Genomic DNA, 23,577 nt, shown 5'->3' on the forward strand with positions numbered 1-23,577 from the left:
CCCAGTTACCCTAACAAAATGTAAAACAATTCAAAAGACAACGGGCTACATGGTCTGCTCCTCACCAACCCACACTCAGTTGTCTTTCTGGACAAACTGCTGTCACAGTTAAAAAAAACAAGTCGCGTAAGGCGAAAATACAACATTTAGTCAAGCTGTCGAACTCACAGAATGAAACTGAACGCACTGCAATTTTTCAGCAAGACCGTATACTCGTAGCATCGTCAGTCCACCGCTTGTGGCAAAGGCAGTGAAATTGACAAGAAGAGCAGGGTAGTAGTTGCGCTGAGAAGGATAGCACGCTTTTCTGTACCTCTCTTCGTTTTAACTTTCTGAGCGTGTTTTTAATTCAAACATATCAGGAACCGACAAGGAATAAGATGAAAGTGTTTTTAAATTGATTTCGAAAATTTAATTTTGATCATAATTTATATATTTTTATTTTTCAGAGCTTGTTTTTAATCCAAATATAACATATTCATATGTTTTTGGAATCAGGAAATGATGACGAATAAGACGAACGTAAATTTGGATCGTTTTATAACATGTTTTTTGTTTTTTTACAATTTTCAGATTTTTAATGACCAAAGTCATTAATTAATTTTTAAGCCACCAAGCTGAAATGCAATACCGAAGTCCGGCCTTCGTCGAAGATTGCTTGGCCAAAATTTCAATCAATTTGATTGAAAAATGAGGGTGTGACAGTGCCGCCTCAACTTTTACAAAAAGCCGGATATGACGTCATCAAAGACATTTATCGAAAAAATGAAAAAAACGTCAGGGGATATCATTCCCCGGAACTCTCATGTAAAATTTCATAAAGATCGGTCCAGTAGTTTAGTCTGAATCGCTCTACACACACACACGCACAGACAGACAGACACACACACACACACATACACCACGACCCTCGTCTCGATTCCCCCTCTATGTTAAAACATTTAGTCAAAACTTGACTAAATGTAAAAAGAACAAAATTGAAAGAAAATACTATACATTCATGATTCACAGAATCTACACTCCTTATTCAGCAGTGATCAAGATCCCCTGTATATATCGGCTGTCACTCCGACCAGAATTTTTCCGGACAAACACCTTAGAAAATATTCATTTAGTTTTCAGCTGTGACTGTAGTTGTCTGCCGTTATTTGCATAAAAAAAGGAGAGGGGGGGGGGGGGTTAAAGAAAAAAAAAGTAAGTACAAGGTCTAATGTTTTTACGCAGACAAGCTTGTTGTTGGTGCTCATTAACCTGAGCTGCAGGCAGTTTGCTGCAGTTCTGACTGATGAAGTTGGCATACGCCATCTATAAACAAACACATCCACACATACCAACAGGCTGATATGAATCACTTTCTCCCAGTTGTAGATGGGCAGAAAGGACAATAGCTGATGTGAACATTCTCACAAAACTGTCCAAACCTTGGCCAGCATTCACCGCCTCTCACGCACAAAAATACTGTATAAAACATCAAGGCCTGCCTTTGTGCAGTACAAACTCTCCAAAACATGTCTATTGCTATCTCAGAGTATCAACAACGTCTGACAACAAAACAATGTCACTGGTCCTGACTACAGTCCATGTTGAACGAATCAAACACTTGCTACCATTAGCCTTAAAAACAAAAGAAATACCATCAGACTCTCCTCCCAATTTAGCACACCATCCCCTTAACTGTATGCTTTTCAAGCCATACTTCCTTGTATGTGGTGTAGTATGGGCAAACAACATTCCCATTGGTCACTGTGTCTACCCCACACGCTGCTTTTTCTGTATTCAACATCCTCTTTGAAAACTCGGCGTATATATCAGTCATTTCGTAACCGAATGTCTGACTCAACTACTGAAGTCTTCACTGAAAACTCAGTGTCAAGTGCCAGTCAGTTCACCCTGCCTGTCTCAACGACCGAATTCTTCCACACAAAGAATCTGTTGAATCTTATCGGAGCAATCACCACCACACAGACCAAACGAATCAAGCTTACCAGCGCTATAATAACGCGAACTGAAATCACGGTGCAGACTTCAGTTCCACTGCTATCTTTGCTTCTCACAATCACAAATAGCTTGGCGTCTCTGTAGGCACAACAGTATGTTTTTTCACTTGAGGAATGTTCTGTACAATAAGGGAGACTTGCATAAGTGGCGATCCTGCTCCATAAGAAACTGCATGTCTCTGTTCGTCACACGCTTGATGCGAGGTCGCCCAATCACCTGTGAAATGGACAGAAACATCAGTTGGAAGTTCTTCAAACACACATGCACACACACACATCCTACCTGTTACAAACATTTTTAATTCAAAATATTTTCCCAACATCTGAAAGATACTAAGTACGCAGCGTGGTCTAGAAACTGCACGATCCGTAAAAACAAAGAAAGCGCTTGGAAATCTTCGGCAAATTCCGGAACAAGCATAAAACCACTTGCTCGGCTGTTTCCGACAGCATTCTTATCATCCTTGGGTTCTACTCGGCAAATTTCGTACAAGCAACATTCAGTCCAAATAAGAATACGCCAATTGAGAATAAACTATCGCCGATGAAAGCTGTTACGCGGATGAAAGTATCCCCCCCCCCAATTTTCTCAACGGATTTACACCGATCTCAGAATGACCCTGGGGCTCATCAAAAAGGCGGGCGGGGATGTAGCTCAGTTGGTAGCGCGCTGGATTTGTATCCAGTTGGCCGCTGTCAGCATGAGTTCGTCCCCACGTTCGGCGAGAGATTTATTTCTCAGAGTCAACTTTGTGTGCAGACTCTCCTCGGTGTCCGAACACCCCCGTGTGTACACGCAAGCACAAGAGCAAGTGCGCACGAAAAAGATCCTGTAATCCATGTCAGAGTTCGGTGGGTTATAGAAACACGAAAATACCCAGCATGCTTCCTCCGAAAACGGCGTATGGCTGCCTAAATGGCGGGGTAAAAAACGGTCATACATGTAAAATTCCACTCGTGCAAAAAAACCACGAGTGTACATGGGAGTTTCAGCCCACGAACGCAGAAGAAGAATCAACAAGAAGGGCAAAGCCCATACGACTCACATGCTTGACCTTGACCTTTACATGACCTTGACCTTCAGGCCCTAGCAATGACATCATACACTAAGAACTGCTTTACACATTTTTCCTACCAAAATACATGTGAAGGTCAAGGTCATCCAAGGTCATGCAACACAAAGCTGTTAATTCAAGACATAGGAAGTACAATGGTGCATACAGAATGACTTCCCTTCTTTGTCTCTGTTAATCTAGGGAGAAAATATCCAGCGATATTTCTCCGTAGGCCTAAAGTTCGGCCATGACCTAGGCAAAATAACTTGCGCAGCCGCAGAAACAAGAAAATAAAAATCTTTTATGAAATGATTGGGAGCCACGCAAATTTGACCTCTTGATTCCGACCATGAACCCGCTGTTGATAATCTGGAAGGTCGTACCAGAAATGCAGATCTATCTCTGGCCGATTCATAGATTCAACCTACAAACTGCGACCTCATCTGTGATCAGATGGCCAAGAAATGCGTGAACTCTTTTATTCTAAAGCCTTATGGCTCGTTTCGACAAGCATTAAACGGATGAAATTAACCACATGCAGTTTATTCTTCAGAAAAATGCACACACAACATGGGTTGGGTTCGGTGATTTGTACATAAACGTCTTCCTCACGATAGATTCGCTGATTTGTCTTATGAAGCCGTCATCAACTTGAACACAATGATTGCAGAAGCAAACTCTGTACCTACACGACCGAGACACAAGACTGATTATTTCACAGCTGCAATGTGAATAGAGAACAAAGACGTTTTGGGTAAGCTTACTCACATCATACACTGACAAGCTAGGAACAGACAGAAAATTCCGAACAAAAGTAAATGACGTCAAAGTCTCTTTCGCTTTGCGCAGTGTAACTTTGTCATGACGTCTTTTTGTGACGACAGTATACGCGACAATTTGTTCGCTTCCGGTGTCATTTTAGACTGAAAAGCAACTCAAAAGAAGGAGCTAAGCCTGTGTCTTGAAACAGCTGAAACACTCTTTTGGATTGCCGTTTCAATGTTAATCAAAAAGTTAAAGAAAAAAAACAAGGTTCAGTTGCGAACTGACAGCGGATTGAGCATTTATTCCTGTTGATGAAGGTACGATTGAAGCATTATTCTCTCCGTCAACCAACAAGACTAGATTTGTAGCAGACGAAAAACAAAGTGTGCGTTTTCCTGTCTTGTGAAGGCGATTATGTCGTTATAAGTTATCTGTACGTTGTGAAGACATTTCAAAACAAAATTTAGCTTTGATGCGTCACGGGATATAAGCTTATACGTTTTCATCCATGGAATTGTTTTTTCGTGAATTTATGATGTCTTTTGCGGAACTGGACAAAACTGGCCTTGCCAAGACTGAAACAAAATATAGTTCTACAACTTCTAGGCTTGGGTTGATTGCCCATGGTGAATTTCCAATGATTTGTTTCCACATCCCATGACAAATTTTCTTTACTTTGGTCATGCCATATATACGTTACAGCTCCGTCCATCCATGGTATCGCGTGATATTTTGTCTCGACGGGGTGAAAGAATATAATGACGTCACTCTCGGCAGAGCCTCGAGTGACGTCATCATATTCATTGACCCAGTCTCGACAAAATATCAGGCGATACCATGGATGGACGGAGCTGTAACTTATACTTATTGGCTCTTTCTACCATGAGATATGGTCACTTTTAGTGGTTCACTACCTTATTTTGGTCACATTTCATAAGGGTCAAAGTGACCTTGACCTTGATCATATGTGACCAAATGTGTCTCATGATGAAAGCATAACATGTGCCCCACATAATTTTTAAGTTTGAAACAGTTATCTTCCATAGTTCAGGGTCAAGGTCACTTCAAAATATGTATACAATCCAACTTTAAAGGACCCTTGCGACCTTGACCTTGAAGCAAGGTCAACCAAACTGGTGTCCAAAGATAGGGCTTACATTGCCCTGTATAGCATACATAGCTAAGGTTGCCATTCTCAATAACTTCAGAAAAAAATGCGAAAATGTAAAAAATGGTCGTTTTTAAGACAACAATTACGGCCCCTGTGACCTTGAACTTGAAGTGAGGTCAAGTTGCCGCACATGTTTTTTGAGATCTTGTAACCATACACCATCAGGCCACATCAGGTGTTGATAGACTTAATAGTGTCCAAGAAATATCCAACGTTAAAGTTTTCCGGACGGACGGACGGACGGACGGACGGACGGACGACTCGGGTGAGTACATAGACTCACTTTTGCTTTGCATGTGAGTCAAAAAGGCGGATTTCCGCCAAAAGGCGGAAGATTCCCTCGCCTGATACTTGTATGTTGGGGCAGTGGAACCATGACTTCCACGTCGATGAAGTGCAAATTACAAGTCTAATTCATTCAAGCGATAAAATGAGTACTGAGGGAAAATCCACCCAACTCACATGCAGGCTACTTTCTATAGCGCACATTGAACAGAGGTAACTACTAGTAATAAGTATACTCATTATCAAGGGCAGATAAAGATTTGTTTTTACACTTATATGAAGGCATGAATGCAGGCAGGCACAAAAGGACACACAGGCAGACAGACAGCAACACACAGTGACCCCCCCCCCCCCACACACACACACAGTGTTTGGTTTCTATACTTACAGACTGCCTGTTGGAAGGTGTACCAGGCCCATTGGGTAAACTACTAGGACCGGAACTGCCCTGAAAGTGAAAGTCACAAAGCATATCTCATGAATTCTGCATTTTTCTCAGTGGAACTTTGGAAAAAACTATTTACCAACTGTGTCACTGTTTTTGTCGTGTAAATAATAGTTTCCTTACAAGTTACAAAGCGCTGGCACGTCACTCCTAATTGTACATCAGAACCGTGGAACATATGTATATGATTTCACAATACAAGTCTTCTGAACTGACCTGATGTGATGAATAACTCATCATTTACTGGTAAAAAAAAAAACTACAACAAAAACACCAGAACTCAATCAATAGGTTCAACCAATCAAGTAAAACTAATCCCCAAATACTATTCAAAACTACACATTACACAGAACAGGGTGAAATCCCAGAATAATGACTTGTGGTAATATCCAACGTTGAGTGCATGCAAGCGGGAAAAATGTTCTGAGCAACCAGTTCCATGGAGCGAGCATTACTCTTAGTTTCTGCCTGCAGGAATACTTTCCGCATTGTGGGAATTCCAGCCGCAGAGCCACATGCACCACAAAGATCAGAAAATGAGAAAAAAGAAAATTAATACTCTGTTACCCTACATGCTAGAGGGCATAACAGGCACAAAGTAAGTCTAATGAATACTTACTGGTTGACCCGATTCCTCATCCAGTTTCCGTTTTTTGCGAGGCCCGATAGCTCTGAGGGCTGTCAGGTTGGCTTCTCGCTGCCGAACTTCTTCCGCCTCCGCCTGCTGCAATTCTTTGGCTTTCTGCTTCAGCTTCAACTGTTCTGGGTCTTCATTTTTTGATCGACTCTGTACGGATACAATCATCAAACGTTGGTGTGAATCCTTTGGCTTCATGCTCATGTCAGGGGGAGAGTTACAATGAGGATGTTAAATATCCCTTCAGATCACTTTCTATCAAACTCAAACAAACTACAAAATCTTCTGTGTATCATGAAAGTCATCGGCAAGTCATCAAAATCTATGAATATGCCTATGCAACTGTTATTTAAAGATTACGACACTTTTCAAAAACTCATTATAACAATTCCATTGCACAGACATCTACACCAAATTCCTACAAATGCAAAGGAGTCTGTTTTTGTGTTTATGTGCCTTCTGTGACTGGCAGACGAACAATAGAATTACATTTTGGAACTCATGCCTAAACTTATAAGTGCTCAAAATCAGAAACTGTAAGCTCAGCTACCAGGTTGATCAAGCCACTGAGCAACTCCATCCTTAACAACCATGACATACCTTGGTAGCCCTGAGAAGCATCTCCCTCTCCTGTTGTTTGTGTCAGACTGCAAAAGTTAAAACTTCACTCACAATTCTGCCCTTACAATGATAACATACCTTGATGGCCCTAAGAAGCATCTCCCTCTCCTGCTCTTCGTGTCGCTTCTTCTCTAACTTGTCCAGCTCTTCCAGGAACTTGAGTTTTCCCCGCACGTCTGATGACACCTCGTAGCGCGAGTCCATTTTGTAAATCTCCATCCGATGCTCAGCAATAGTGGACAGCTTGCTGATGAGGTCTCGTAATCGCTCCTGGGTAGCGTGGGAAACGATGCGAGTGACATCAGGAGAAACTCCCTCCAACCCGTGCTTTTTGGCTGCAGAGGGAAAGAACCAGCAAAGTTTGGTCACAGTTTTGTGCTTTTGTCACCAATGGTTAGGGGGAATTTTTTTTTTATAAGGCATTAGAGAATGACCTGACACTTTTATTAGTACTGTGACTGGTCAGCACAACAATTTGCACATTTATCTAGGACAGATATATGAAAGATCAACATTGTATTCATGTTGAGGGAGGAAAATATCCGACTTTGTCCAGTACTGATTGATATTTGGACAAATTTGACATTTTGGCTGTTTGGATTCTAAAATGTTTATGTGAATTCACAAAAACTAAACAGGTTACCGGTAGTTTGCTTACAACTCTGTGTCACGGTGCACAGTTTGTGTAAATTCTGTAACTTCTGAGTGGAATTTCTGTCCATTCAGGAGTGTCAAATTTCCAAACTAAGAGATAAAAATGAATCCGTTTCTTGCCTGTTATTCAGCATCCCTTGCTGTGCTTGACTTTTAAAACTCATTTTGTCAATATCTTTCTTTTCTTTGTGTGCTGTCACATATTGCCATCTCAGAGCGAAAACAAGAGAGCGCACTCACCAACAGCAGCAATGCGAGCCATGAGTAGGTCGTGAGGCAGGAAAGTCTTGTCCTGACACGAACGGATCTGGGAACCAATCAGCTCTGAGTTGGTGGCCAGGATATTCTTGGACTCCTCCGATATGTTGACACCACCCATGGTCGCCACATCGTTGATGTCGTCATTGTCCTCCCTGGGTGTGAGAGATAAATCTTAAGAAACGACCTTAACATAGTAGTCTGTGAATCTTCTCATCTCGGACTTTTGAAGTTAGCAGCAAAAAAACAATTTCGTTTAGGCTGATCATAACATGGCCCCAAAAACCAGTGTCATCTAATCACCTTCAGAGATGTTCTAATATATTTGTACAACAGCACAGGTATATGATCTTACAAGTTCTTCTCATCCTTCATTGGCTCAGTCGTCGCCCGTTTTGAACCGCTTGCTTTCCCTATACATAATAAACCGTCATTGAGCATCATTGTCTCGAATGAAACCTTCAAAATCTCCAAAAACCGTTTGGAATTATGGGTAGGAAAATCCTTGAAGCTGACAACCCTTGGAAATCCTTTTGTGAAAAAAAGTCAATGCATTTCAGAGCTCAAGTGCCAACATAGTGTCAAGTCACATTTGAAATTAATGCTAATTGATTTTGCTTTCCAAACTGATACGCAGTGAACGGGAGCATAGGGTCAGTTATCAACTTAACTTACCTTGAACAGTGAGATTGATAGAACGTACAAAACACAAATACGAACGGAAAGACACAGAAACAGACGACTCTGTACTGATCCCCATGCTCGGGAACAGTCACATGAAATATTCAGTCATAATTTCTCTTTTTTTTACCCCCTGAAAAGAGGTAGCCGGGTTAGCTCAGTTTTTAGAGTGTCCAATCCCAAACTTGTAACCTGGCGGTCATGGGGAGAACTTTGAATATCTTAACAGGTAGGAGCTTTTTTAAGCTTTCTTTTTTTTCTCAACTTTTTTCTTTATTTTCTCAACTCTTACTTTTTGTATCATTATCATTCCAGAGGTTTTGATCGATTTAATCAAAGGGTTGCATAATTATCGAATACTTCCAGTGAATGATGTCTGAGATTTACCCATTCTATTCTCTTAAGTAACATCGGCTTTTGGGAAAAGCCCAATGGGCAATTGTATCCCTGCGCAAAAACCACATGTAATGTTTGTTAACCACTTCTAATAATGTACTTCTGACAACAGCCAATTGGCCACAGTGACACTTCCATGAAAAGATTTGTAATTTCAAGTTACTTGCAAATTGTATAGATCTATAAAGTCACTAAAAATGATATACGCTCCTGGTGAACTTCCATTGGCACATTCAAACGTTCAAACGAGCACTTAAAACGCACCTCTTCAAGAAATACAACCCCTGATTTTGTTTTCTCAGTCCATCAGTAGGCTACATGTAGTGTATTTGTTGTTTTAGTGATAATGTGATAATGTATATAAACATCTAAGGCTGTTTTCAGTATTGTTGATAACATGTTCTGTTTGATTAAAGGTCCTTTCTACATTTTTATACCGAAATCGCCATTTGACCATTAAAATGCAGAGTCTATTATCTACAAATATCAACAATAATATTTTTTTCAAATTTCTTTGGGATGGAAAAAGAGATAAAATTAAAAGAACTACGGTCACCCAACCCTATGAAGATGGAGGATTAAAGATGATTGACGTGAAAAGTTTTCTGTCATCTCTAAAAATTGTTTGGTTAAAAAGAGTTGATGGTCTTACTGGATTAATATCAAGACTATTGTTTAAAGCATGTCCATCTGTTACAACAATTAATATGAGAGGAGAGGAATTTGCAAATGTTTTGATGCAGAGAATGGAAAACCCATTTTGGACCAATGTTTTTAAACATTATAAGAAACTACATGGAAAATGTGACCCTATAACCTTTAACGATTTTGTATCAGAATGTTTACATTATAATGTTAATATTCGGAGAGATAAAAAGACAGTGTACATTCAAAATTGGATCGACAATGGAATAGCTCAGATTGGTCATATTTTGGGACAAAATGGATACTTATCCTATAATGCGTTTAAAATTAAATATCCAAATGTGCGAGGCGATTTTGTATTGTATCAAGGTGTAATCCAGGCTGTTAAGAAATATCAGAGAAAAATCGGCTTAGAATTTGATAAACATTTTATTATGACAGAGCCCATTGTGTGGAAATGTATTTGTAAAGGTAAGACACAACTTATTTACAAAAAACTGATTGAACATACTACGGTCCCAAAATGTATCGAAAAATGGTCTGAATCTTTAGACTGTTTGTTAGATAAGAAGGCTATTTTTCAACATGTTTTTAAAACAACAAATGACACTTGTCTGAGATGGTTCCAGTACCGATTATTGTACAGAATTTTGCCCACAGAAAGGTTTCTATTTTTGCGAAAAATTGTGGATACGTCATTGTGTACATTTTGTGGTAGAAATGAAGAAACCCTTTTACATATGTTTTGGGAGTGTGATAAAGTGCAGACTTTTTGGATAGAATTTGTAAATTGGCTAAAGGCGAACTGCACCCATTGCGACAATTTAAAACTGTCTAAAGAACTGGTTCTTCTTGGAGTGGCGAACAATGTAGTCACCGATAAAGCTTTTGATGTGTTATTAATCTGTGCCAAACACCATGTATATATTTCCAAAATGAACAAAAAGACCCCTCATTTTCAGACATTTAGTAGAAACTTTAAGCAAAGATTTATTTGTGAAAAGTATAACGCAGTTGTGAATAATACAGTAGATAAATTCTACAAGGATTGGCGCCTGTGTATGCACTTTTTGATGTAACCCTTAGGTTTTTTCGTTCTTAAAACCTTTTGATAATGCGACCACCAAACCGCTGAACATCCCCCCCTCCCCATTCCATCTTCCCACCCCATGTATGTTGTAATTGTCCAAGTGTGCTTTTCTGTTATATGATTCTGTCCTTTCGGTTAGGTGATGTCCTGTAATGTACAGCATATTCATGTAAAAAAAAAAAAAAATGTACAATTAGAGAATAAAAAAAAACAATAAAAAAAATTTAAAAAAAAACAATACACCCCCTTTCGATCAGGAAAGACGAAGCCAGTGTAGCCGTTTGAAAATTCATTGTAGTATTCCAGCGTAGTACTCATAGTAGGATATCCATATTTGGAAAATGCCAAGCGCAAAACTCCTCTCAAATCCCGTACATTTCGTGCGTTTAAAAAAAAGCGTGGACAGCGCTCCAGTGTCAAACTGTTGCTGCACTTGTTTGGGCATGGCTATAAGCATAGTGACATGAATTTGATTGGTCAGTATTTTTAGGCAAAGCACATGTTCTCAGCAAACAGAAAACAAAATATTGGAAGCGTGAGTCACGCTACCCAAAAATAAAATCTTTTTATACATATATTTTTTTTTCTATATAACTTTTTTCCCCATGGTTCATTCATCATCTGACATAACTTTTTAGCGAAATCTAACCATAAGATTATTGAAAACAAGAAGGGCAAAGCCCATACGACTCACATGCTTTACACATTTTTCCTACCAAAATACATGTGACCTTGACCCAAGGTCAAGGTCATCCAAGACAAAGCTGTTAATTCAAGACATAGGAAGTACAATGGTGCTTATTGGCTCTTTCTACCATGAGATATGGTCACTTTTAGTGGTTCACTACCTTATTTTGGTCACATTTCACAAGGGTCAAAGTGACCTTGACCTTGATCATATGTGACCAAATGTGTCTCATGATGAAAGCATAACATGTGCCCCACATAATTTTTAAGTTTGAAACAGTTATCTTCCATAGTTCAGGGTCAAGGTCACTTCAAAATATGTATACAATCCAACTTTGAAGAGCTCCTGTGACCTTGACCTTGAAGCAAGGTAAACCAAACTGGTATCAAAAGATGGGGCTTACTTTGCCCTATATATCATATATAGGTGAGGTATTGAATCTCAAAAACTTCAGAGAAAATCGGAAAAAAGTGAAAAATAGCTGTTTTTAGGCAACATTTATGGCCCCTGCGACCTTGACCTTGAAGCAAGGTCAAGATGCTATGTATGTTTTTTGGGGCCTTGTCATCATACACCATCTTGCCAAATTTGGTACTGATAGACTGAATAGTGTCCAAGAAATATCCAACGTTAAAGTTTTCCGGACGGACGGACGGACGGACGGACGACTCGGGTGAGTACATAGACTCACTTTTGCTTCGCATGTGAGTCAAAAAGCAAAAATGTAGACGACCACCTTTAAGGGTATTCAGCTGGTATTTCCTTGTTTTCACTACCTATTTTATTCATGTTTTTATTACTTAGTTAGTGGAAGAATCTTTTGTAATGTATGTTTGATGGTGTATGCTTTTAATTAAGCGTTGCTGACTATGAATGTAGATGTAAATGCTTGTATAACTGTGTTTTAATTTTAAATGTGTCAAGCGCAAAGAGCATAATTGTAAAGTTATGATGTTGCGCTATATAAATGCTCATTTATTATTATTATTATATTATTCCCCTGTGCACACAAGAACATTGACATTTACGATAGTAGTGTAACAGGGATGAATGCTGACAGTTATTGAAATCAAGAAACGTAGGCTTGATGTCTGAATGTTTTTTCCTTTTCTCTTTTTTTAACTGTTTCCTTTTAATTTTCATGGAAATTCAGAAAATCTGTCAGGACAAAAATGTGTTAAAATCAGGAATTTCTAGTTTCCTTATAGGAGCTTTCGTCCCTGATTGAATGATGATTCAACTACTGCCACAACTACAAGTTCTCACTCACTTGAGAGCCTCGAACTTCCTCTTCTCCTTGTGACCCGCGGTGCTGGCAGTATCGACCTTCTGCGCGTGGGCTTGCAACGCTGCCGTCACCGCTGCTGATGCTCCCCCTTTGGCTCGAGGTGGCGCTACTGATGTGGACGGCTTTGCTGCCTGCATGTGAAATTTGCTAGAGGCGGGACCCAGCTGGGAGAGTGGAGGCCGCACCATTGCTTGCTGCTGTACGAGAGGTTTGGTCTGTAGCGGAGAGGCAGCTGCCATCACCACGCCACCTTTCTGTTGGGCCAGAACAGAATTACCGGAAAGGGTCACTTTCTGCGGTAAGGTCAACCGAGGAGAGGCCCCCTGGAAGGATTTGGGCTGCTTCAGCGCAGCCTGCGATGTCTGAATTAGGGCAAAGCAGGACAGAAGAGTTAGGAAGCGGAAGGTATCAAAGCATGTTAAAAAGATCTAACAGAAGTTATGCAAGAGTACGGAGATCTGAGAGCAAACAATGCAAAGAGAGCAAGTTTTGCACACAAAAAAGAATACAAGAGTCATTTCCAGAAATGCAGTTACAATAATTCACAGCACTCTGCTTCCTGAAAATATAACATAGTTTTCGAAACTATAATTATAAAGCAAGAAAGACAAATGAGCAAAAACCATCAACCATCAAAAATGAATGGCATATAATTATCACAACATAAGTAACGTTAGGAGAATATTAGGCAGACAGAATTTGTACAGCACTCGATCCCTTGGCGGTGAATAGTGAGCTGTGATGTGCACATTTTGGGAAGAAAAGGGCGACAGACCAAGTGAACATTGCACACAATGCAGGATGCAGCTCATTTTTTCATGCTGATGCATTAATCATTGGGCTCAACTGATCAGTTGCTTTGTTTTGCCTCGCCTGAAGAGGCCCAATGCTTCCAAAGCACATACAAACACACATTTATTTCTGAACATGGTCCATTGACAAAATCACAACCTAGATCATGACAGAATTAAAATTGTAGATTCGACAAAATGACTACCATGGACAAAAGCAGAATTGACAAAACTTCAAAACAAATGTAAACAGATTCTTTATACTGACCATTGGTGGTCGCACCACAGTTGTTTGCTGTGACATAATCTGCGGCCTCTGAATAGTTGCTTGTGTGGTTTGGGACGAAGGCGTTGCTATGACAACATCATGGGGTGGTGGTCGAATTCCCTCAATGCTCATCTTCCCCAGCTGCATGGATTGACGGAGCATTGGCAAGCTTTTCTGTATTGGTAAAACACAGCAACTGTTCACTACTGTGCTCCACTGTAAATAGCTCACCTTTCTTCTTCCAACAAAGAAGAGAGACACTAGAATTCAAAGAAGGAAGTATCAGTTACTACACACTTGTTAGAAATCTCAAACTAAATCAGCTGACAGACAGACAGACAGACAGACAGAGAGACAGAGGATATGAACCTTCATCTCCGACAAAAATGATCAAGAGATGACAGAAGAAAGCATACTCCTGGGTTATTTTCAAGAATGTTCTGACACTTTCTGACAGCAATAACCCACCATTAGGGGGGGAAATCTTTACGGAAATAACAGGGGGGGGGGGGGGGGGGGGGGGACCATTTGGGCACCTTCTTAGATATATATAAAATATGTTTAAAATATATATCATAAGAGCAACTCCGGAGAGAGAATTCCTAGAAACACATGACAGTTGAGCAAAATGAAAGTTACCTTGAGAAATGGGACGAGGTAAGGCTGCGGAGAGGATTTGAGCTCGTGCTGCAACTTATGAGTGAAGTTCTCCGGCTCCACCTTGGAGTCCTGCAATACAGAAAACCTTTACATCTTCTTCTTCTTCTGTGTTCATGGGCTGAAACTCTTATGTGTATGACCGTTTTTACCCCGCCATTTAGGCAGCCATACAACGCTTTCGAGGAAAGCATGTAGGGTATTTTCGTGTTTCTATAACCCACCGAACTCTGACATGGATTACAAGAACTTTCCCGTGCGCACTTGGTCTTGTTCTTGCATGCACACATAAAGGGGGATAAGGCACTAGCAGGTCTGGACATAAGTTGACCTGAGAGATTGAACAAATCTCCGACCTTAACCCACCAGGCCCGGCCGGGATTCGTACCCCAGACCTTCCGATTGGGAGGTTGATGTTTTATCCACTAGGCCAATGCGCCTGTCAAATCTTTATATGACATACTTTCCCTTTGCTTCATTCTTCATCAACATGAAGCTGACAACCCTTGGACTCTTTTGTGTCATCTGCTGATACATTTGTAAGCAAGAAAACGCTTTTACCCCAGCTAAGCTCCAGGCAAGAAAATATATCAATTACAAAACATGTATGTATATTATATGTTTTCGAGAACTGAAAAAATAATGCAAGAAAGCCTGTGTAACTGCAACTTGTAAGATATGATTCTTACCATGACACTACTTCACAAAAATTAGGATTATGTTCAGCAAATAAAAACATAAAAATATGCATTAATTCTCATGGAAACCAAAAGGACTTTAAACTTCCCTTACAAATAACCCACTTTCTTTTAATTTCTCCTACATCACCACAGCTAACATCAACTTACGATGAGGCCCTGAATGAGGCCCTGAACATTCTTGACAGTACTAGCAGGCTGGTTGGCAGCTAGCTTTAAAAGTGTGGACAGAAAGTTTTTGCACTTTTTGACATTTTCCAGCATCATTTTGTCTGCAAAAGAGAGAAAAAGAAAAATGTTGTATGAACTGAAGACTCCATCAGACGAAGGGTGATACCTGGAGAAACAAGCGTGAATCACAAAGTTTTCGAACACAAAACAGGACGTGTAAACAAACACATACACACATGTACACACACACACACACATAACCACACATACACACAAACAGGGAGAGACAGCACATTGTGATCCCCTCTCTCTAAATAATAAAAGGCATCATTTTATAACCTGATTTTTACCGTCAGCATGACTACAGTAACAGTTGCATAAATTACTACAATAAGAAGATCCGAACATTCACCCACCACTCATCCAACAAAAATAAATATACACAAATGAAAACATGCACAAACACAAAAATTTGACATTCAAATCAAAATATAAAAAAAACCCACACACACACAAACTCAAATTCCAGCTAAAAAATACATTGTACACTCACACAGCACATGTTCGCAGCTCTGATTATATGTATCAGGCATGGGAACAGGAAATCATCAAAAAGGAGGAAAATAATGTGGGGGTGCGGGGGTTGCTATAGGCCCCTGCCAGGGTGTCAGGGGGCAATGCCCCCTGAAGCTGAGGGTTTTTGGCATTTTCCACACCTAAAATGTGCACCAGGAGACACCATAACTTTACAAAACAGTGCACTTGAAGCTGCAGTAATTTCTCACCAATGTGTTCAAAATCGTTAACAGAGAGCTCCACTGTGTGTTCGTTTTAGACTTTGCCTTTTGTCAACCAGATCGAAGTCTTCACTCTCTCCTCAAGCCAACCAAAATTCCATTTGTTTTTCACACTTGAGTCGATTTCGGCCGCAAGGGCCTCATCGCTTTTCGTAATTCGTCGATGCATGGTGACCAAAATGGCGCGTGGTCTAGAAACTGCACGATCCGTAAAAACAAAGAAAGCGCTCGGAAATCTTCGGCAAATTCCGGAACAAGCATAAAACCACTTGCTCGGCTGTTTCCGACAGCATTCTTATCATCCTCGGGTTCTACTCGGCAAATTTCGTACAAGCAACATTCAGTCCAAATAAGAATACGCCAATTGAGAATAAACTATTGCCGATGGAAGCTGTTACGCGGATGAAAGTACCGTACCCCCCTCCCCCCCCAATTTTCTCAACGGATTTACACCGATCTCAGAAATGACCCTGGGGCTCATCAAAAAGGCGGATTTCCGCCAAACGGCGGAAGATTCTCTTGCCTGATGTAAAATATTATATATTCATTTGGACAATTTGATGAAACGCCATGCCAAGGCTACCTGGACAGCGACTGGAGGAATGTGACTGACCATGCAACATCCACTCTTTCTGTGTGCTATGCTGACCAGTTCACTTAAAAAGTGTGCGGTCAAACAAATGAAGAATCAAGTGCAACTGTGTAAATTATTTTGTGTCAAATGCATTTTTGCATCAATTCCTCTCTGTTTGATGTGAATTGTGAATCTGTTTTTCTCCCTAAGCCCAGAAAAGGGAAGCAGTGGAAGTACACCTTCAACATAGTTTGTCGTGTGAGAATGTTTGTGTTAATATTCACGATGTGAGGCAAGTGACTGGCTGCGGCTAGGTCACAAGTGTCTTCTGATTCACAGACCTTATCAGACTAGAGGGGACCATTAGGAACCTAAAGAGAATGCAGGCTAAAAAGAATGTGACCTAAGGCAGTCAACACTCACTCAGTTCAGGAACAGCGGCCGGTTGAGGTTGTGCGATGGACGGAGCTGGCATGGTGGGTGTTGGCTGGGAGATGACTCGAGGGGTTGGGGGTTGGGTCAAGGTCACAGGCTGACCTCTTGTCTGACCACCGGGCTGGATGACAATGGTGCCTCCACCAGGACGAGGCAAAGTTGTCGTTACAGGCTATGGGAAAACAATTTTAAATTGAATTGTCAATAAGATGTGCAACTATATGGAGAAAAAAGCAAGTAACAATGGTGCCACAGAGAAATCAGGAACTTATTTGGATTCACAGTTTAATGAACATCTAGTGCCCTCTAGGGGCATGGAGAAAACTGGTAACAATGGAACCCCCATTTTAAGACCCCTAATCTAAGACTCCCTCCTTTTTAAGACCTTGTTTCTCCGAATTTCTGTTCATAATCTCTGTAAAAACACTAAAATTACCCCCATTTTAACTTATTTAAGACCCGATTTTCTCAGATATTTGGAGGTCTTAACAAGTCGCGTAAGGCGAAAATACAACATTTAGTCAAGCTCAGTCGAACTCACAGAATGAAACTGAACGCATTGCATTTTTTCCGCAAGACCGTACACTCGTAGCATCGTCTGTCCACCGCTCGTGGCAAAGGCAGTGAAATTAACAATCCGGAAAAGCGCGGTAGCGGTTGCGCTGAGGAGGATAGCCCGCTTTTCTATATCTCTATTCTTTTTAACTCTCTGAACGTGTTTTAAATCCAAACATATCATATTTATATGTTTTTGGAATCAGGAACGGACAAGGAATAAGATGAAATTGTTTTTAAATCGATTTCGGAAATTTAGTTTTAATCATAATTTTTATATTTTTAATTTTCAGAGCTTGTTTTTAATCCAAATATAACATAATTATATGTTTTTGGAATCAGAAAATGATGAAGAATACGATAAACGTAATTTTGGATCGTTTTATAAAAAAATAATTTTAATTACAATTTTCAGATTTTTAATGACCAAAGTCATTAATTAATTTGTAAGCCTCCAAGCTGAAATGCAATACCAAAGTCCGGCCTTCGTCGAAGATTGCTTTGCCAAAATTTCTATCAATTTTATTGAAAAATGAGGGTGTGACAGTGCCGCCTCAACTTTAACAAAATGCCGGATATGACGTCATCAAAGACATTTATCGAAAAAATGAAACTCTCATGAAAAATGTCATACAGATCGGTCCAGTAGTTTACTCTCGATTCCCCCCTCTATGTTAAAACATTTAGTCAAAACTTGACTAAATGTAAAAAGGGGGTTCCACTGTACTGACTTAATAAGTTATTTAGATACAAATACTAACGGAAACTTCAGTGATGGTATTTTCAGTGCATGTTGTCACTACAAAGGCAATTTAAATGAATAACCGGAGAACTAATACTAGTTCTGTGAGGTGAGACCCCTCTGATGGGAGGACAGGCCACACTTAGGACGCTTTTGACTGTTCCCAAGGGTGTCCCTTCAATCACAGGTACCACTATATTACCCAATATTGACGGACTGTGTGATGATATCTTCTGCTATGGTCTGTTGAGACAGTGATATCAAAATCGAGACCGGAGGCCAATAGCAGAAGATATCATCACACAGTCAGTCAATGTTGAGATATTGCTAATTCTCTGGACATTTTGTATTTACTGTAAAGAAATTACAAAAGTATTTGTCTTAGTTTTGGCTGTTCCATATCCCTCCCTCTGGTTATTATTTCTTTTTGTTCACTCTTTTCTTGTACTTTTCAGTATTTTAAAATGTCTTTCCTTTCAAAAAGTCTTTGGTGACTTGCTCAACTAAATTCTGGGATAATTACATTTTCATATATATTTGTTTGTTTTTAAATTGAGGTGTTTTTGTTTTTGAAGTGGGGAAGCAATAAAGAGGTTGTCGATATCAAAACTGATATCGACGGAAATGTTGTCGATATCACTTTTGCACTGAGCTCAGTTTTGCCCAATTGACCAATGGAAATCCACGTAACATATGAAATAGCAATATAATATATTACATAGAATCTCTAACTCACCCGCTGCATTTTCATGCCGCTGGACGTGGTAATGGGCACGGAGGTGGTGGTGATGATGTTGGGGTGGAGGGAGGCGCCCCCAGGCTGACCTGGTCCCCCCGTCTGAACGATCATCAGCTGACCTTGCTCGTTCCGCATCAACAGCGTCCCGTGTGGGATCGTCACTGGGTTCTGTTGAGTTCACATACCGTGTTTGAAGTAAAGTAGGTTTTTCTTTTACTCACAGTACAAAAAAAACAAAATAATGGTGCACACTCTCCCCTCACACCTGATATGTTATGGTCAAATCCAGTAAATACCAACGGAAAGAACATTTCAATTCTGTATATACTATAAATTCACAACACAATTCAATTTTTGTTTCAGTTTTGAGTGAGAAAAGCTCTCCTCCAACAACGTTGTGTTCTTCAGCAACGCAAAGTCAGTCCTGCAGGCCTTAGACACTGCCAGAGACAAAGAACTGAATGACCTGTCATCCGCCTTGACCTCCCTGTGCAGAGCCCACACAGTCATGCTGCAGTGGGTCCCCTCTCACTGCAACATACTAGGCAACGAAGCCGCAGATACCCTGGCAAAGGAGGGCACTATGAAGGACCAGAATGACAGATCAACCACCTTCAAAGAAGCCAAGACCATCATCAAGGCCTTGCAACACAAAAAGTGGTTGCAGCAGCACCCACACTACAACAAAAACGACGCCTTTCACCTGCTCACAAGGTCTGAGCAGGTCCTCATATTCAGGCTGCGGACAGGCCACAACCGAATGAACCACCACCTTTTCACCAAGTTCAGAATTGGCCAGTCAGACCAGTGCCCTTGTCAAACAGGCAGCATGACAACGGAACACCTGCTGCAGACTTGCCCACTACACGATGGCCTCAGGAGCCAGATCTGGGCGGAGGCGACCACGGTGCAAGGGAAGCTCTATGGCAGTCTGGACGACCTACAGCGCACAGCAACATTTGTGCGGAGAACTGGCGTTTCCATCTGAGTGATCGACAAAAAGAAGAAGAAGAGTAAGAAAAGGCTGTGAAAAAAGTAGAAAAATGTTGTTTGGTTAATGCTCTAGCCACAAAAGTTTAGTTAAAGTCTTAAAAGGCACACAGGGTTTAGCCTGGAAGAAAAAGACAATGGGACATTTGTCCCCCTCAACCAAATTCTGATGGTACATTACATAGTTGAAGGCAAAAAGTGCAAAGCAGGCTAGATGGTCCGAAAACGCTTTTATCGAAAGATGCAAAATACAGGGGTGGGACTCTCTTGTGATGAAAAACGAGGAAATCCCTTTTTCTAGGGGGTTTCGAGGGCATGCTCCCCCGAAAATTGTTTAAATGGTACATTAAAATCTGGTGCATTCTGAGACAAAAATTCAACTTGTTTGGATAAGGTAAAAAAAAAAGACATTCTTCTCACCCCCCCCCCTCCCAGCGTATCAGGTTAGTGTGTGTGTGTGTGTGAGAGAGAGAGAGAGAGAGAGAGAGAGAGAGAGAGAGAGAGAGAGAGAGAGAGAGAGAGAGAGAGAGAGGGAGAGAGAGAGAGAGAGAGAGAGAGAGAGAGAGAGAGAGAGAGAGAGAGAGAGAGAGAGAGAGAGAGAGAGGAAAAAATAGAAGCAAGTTGTTCGACACTTTCGCCGCCATCTTCTTCTGTTGTTTCAATGCGAACATCACCTGAGGTTGATGGGCGAGGCAGTTGAAAGGATATATATATCTTTCCTTGACCGGGAAGTAACTTTACTTTTTTCTTTGGAGTCATTGCTTTTTTACGTGGGTCTGTGTTTCGATGATATCGCTTGTGTTGACAGTTTCCACAGAGGTAAAGGCGCAAGCAGAGATCGTTCCCGCACAGATAGTTGGCAGGATTGGTTGAATACTAATAAATTACATTTTAAAAGCCGATCACAGCTCGTTTCACAAACTCGTAAGCTGCTCGGCTTGGCGCGCGTTTTTGCTTAGGTCTTTTCGAACACTATACTCCCGTGAAAAGTGTACATAGGGTGGCGCAGTGGTACGTAATCTCAATGCGCCCTTTGACGCGCTGAAGGTAATTCCAATGGGACATTTTTGCGCAAGGCGCACTAGTAAATGAAACCCTGGGCACATAACATTAACAAATTCACTAACCATCTTGCATTATCACTAAAAATTGTTTTATATTCTTCTAAATTCATATTAAAGCCACCACATGGGCGTGATTAAGTTAACATACTAAAAATGTACCAAGACTTAGTATTGCCTATTGGTAAAAAAACAAAATTGTTCAGAAACTGTGACTCTGGCAGAATCTGGATGGCACATAACTATGCAACATGTGTATTTCCTTTCGAAAGTTACTTATTTCATCTAATGGCAATGCAAAGCTTTGTTGCTAGTAATCCTAGTGGTATATGTATATGATATATATAAATGATATTATATTTATATGTAAAAAAGGATTTTCTTGAAACTTAAGGCTGTGGTCATGCATACATGTGTCTGTCAAGCCAGTGTATACTATTAGTATAACTTCAATTGAAATTGTGTACAAAGTTCATCATTTAACAGATTTCATTTTATCAAATCCTTTCATTATAATATAACAATTAACATGTGTATTCAAATGTATTTTATGAGAATTTTCATAATAAAAATATTAAAATGTTTGAAACGTCTTTCCTATTAATCCTAATAAAAACTGACGGATGTATTTGAACTGTATTCATACTTGTACATGATGGTACAAATGGTAAGCGTCTATATCAGGGTTAATTGTAGTACTCACACTTGAGCCATGCAGGGGCTGCCGTGGGGCAATGTTGGGCTGCTGGGTAATTCTCACAGGTGTCGACACTCTCACACCCGGTTTCCCCATGCTTGGTGCTACATTGGCAAGCCGAGGCGTCCCTTGCATCCCAGACACATTGACCACCTGCATAGACTGCGTCATGTTGGCCTGTGTAGTCACAACAGCAGGTTGCTGCACAACAGTTACCTGCTGCGGGTGTGGATGCGCACGAACTGTGATGATGCTGGGGTTCGAAACCCCGGCCACACCTTTGAGCGTTGTGTTCACCAACGTCCCTGAATGAGCCACACCTGGATCTTGCTTGATGTGCACCGGGGTGTTGCCTTCTTGTTTCACAATGAACTGCTGGTTTGCATGGACACCTTCCTGCTTTATGGCCAAAGTAGCACCCCCTTCTTGTTTCACTATGAAACCTTGTTGTGGTATAACTGCACGATCCTTCGTGACTTGGATAGGATGTGCACTGCCATTGTGAACAACAGTGTGAGGTTTCTGTTCAGCTGCAATAGTTGCTAGATTGTATATAGTGCTACTGGCAGCAGTAGCATTCGTCCTTGTTACAGCACCCATGCTTGAAACATGCACAGCATGCACATTGTTTGTAGCTCCTGAAGGAACACTTGTTTGAGAGATCACACCTCCACCACTTGTAATGAACTGTGCACTGTTCGTAGAAGACACTGGTGTGGAACTAGACTGTGTAACTATTCTTATTGTTGGGGTTGAGACCTTCTGCCCATCTGTCCTACTACCATTGCTACTTATGCTTGTGTTTACATTCACATGTGATACTCCACCACCACATACAGGCGTACTAGATGAATTGATAATCGACGAGATTCCTAAAATCTCTGCATTTGACAATTTCGGAGTAGACACGGGTGAATGAGCGTTCAAAGAAATGCTATTAGACACAGATCCTTTCTGGTTTGGAGTCACTGTTTGATTTGAGTGAAAGTGAGGACGAACAGAACTAGATGGTGTTGTCCCACCTATGTGATTGTTGTTGTAAGATGAGTCTGTGAGAGGTTTTGATGCTTGAGTGCTAGCTGGGGATGCTAACTGTGTTTCAAGGGAACCAACTAACGCGTTTACCGCATTTTCATCAATCTCTGAAGACAAGAAATCGTCGATGGACCCAGGGTCCGCCATTTCAGTAGCTCGCCAAAATTTGGAATGAGACTACGCATGCGCATGAACCTGCATTGTGGGACTTTTCAATGCGGAAGCGCCCTCCGGTGGGAAATCTGGGAAGAAAGCGCCATGTTGAGATGAAACAAATTGGTGACGGAAAGTTTATCTCAAATCATCCTGTCTTCAGCGCCAGCTAGGAAGATTTGCAAAGATGAGTCAAGGAATACCTTACCTTGGCAGTAAAATCAGTCTAATTTCGAAGGCTGAAATTCGATATGAGGGGATTCTTTACACCATCGATCCTAACGAGTCGACTGTTGCGCTCGCTAAAGGTGAGGGGAGACAAAAGCTTCAAGAAGTTTATGAAAATGTATTTTCCCTCAATTCCATTTTACGCTTGCTAATGTCAATGACATTTGACTATTGTGGTTCAGGTGTAATTTAAGGTTGCATACCTAGCGGTTGGTCTAGTATGGTAGCCGGAAACTAGCAGAATATTCACAATGACGTTGAACTTTCGAAACGGCAACACAACAAAGCAGTGACGACTACAAAGACAGTA

The 23,577-nt window shown here is 40.8% G+C and overlaps 2 protein-coding genes across 6 annotated transcripts in view; one reads left to right on the forward strand and one right to left on the reverse strand.

Moving 5' to 3' along the window:
* Positions 1-574: 574 nt before the first annotated feature.
* LOC138967171 (transcription initiation factor TFIID subunit 4-like) lies at positions 575-23,063 on the reverse strand. Of its 2 annotated transcripts, none has more exons than XM_070339692.1 (12): positions 21,858-23,063; positions 19,101-19,271; positions 17,056-17,239; positions 15,241-15,362; positions 14,375-14,464; positions 13,736-13,909; positions 12,659-12,930; positions 7,871-8,043; positions 7,055-7,311; positions 6,338-6,505; positions 5,662-5,721; positions 575-2,214 (listed from the first exon to the last, which is right to left on the reverse strand). In XM_070339692.1, exons 1-12 carry the CDS (start codon positions 23,031-23,033, stop codon positions 2,101-2,103), a joined length of 2,961 nt encoding a protein of 986 aa, XP_070195793.1. In that variant the 5' UTR covers positions 23,034-23,063; the 3' UTR covers positions 575-2,100. The 2 variants fall into 2 exon arrangements, with proteins under 2 accessions (XP_070195793.1, XP_070195786.1); XM_070339685.1 differs by having other exon boundaries at positions 12,659-13,038.
* A 38-nt stretch (positions 23,064-23,101) lies between these two features.
* The window catches only part of LOC138967182 (protein LSM14 homolog B-like), a 41,234-nt gene continuing 40,758 nt past the window's right edge, over positions 23,102-23,577 (forward strand). For all 4 annotated transcript variants that reach the window (XM_070339705.1, XM_070339720.1, XM_070339726.1 and 1 more), the window contains exon 1: positions 23,102-23,347. In XM_070339705.1, coding sequence (XP_070195806.1) covers positions 23,227-23,347 — 121 coding nt within the window. In that variant the 5' untranslated portion in view covers positions 23,102-23,226. The remainder of the gene's footprint in view (positions 23,348-23,577) is intronic.

Source organism: Littorina saxatilis, linkage group LG1 (genome assembly GCF_037325665.1).
Source record: "Littorina saxatilis isolate snail1 linkage group LG1, US_GU_Lsax_2.0, whole genome shotgun sequence".
Classification (NCBI taxonomy): Eukaryota; Metazoa; Mollusca; class Gastropoda; order Littorinimorpha; family Littorinidae; genus Littorina; species Littorina saxatilis.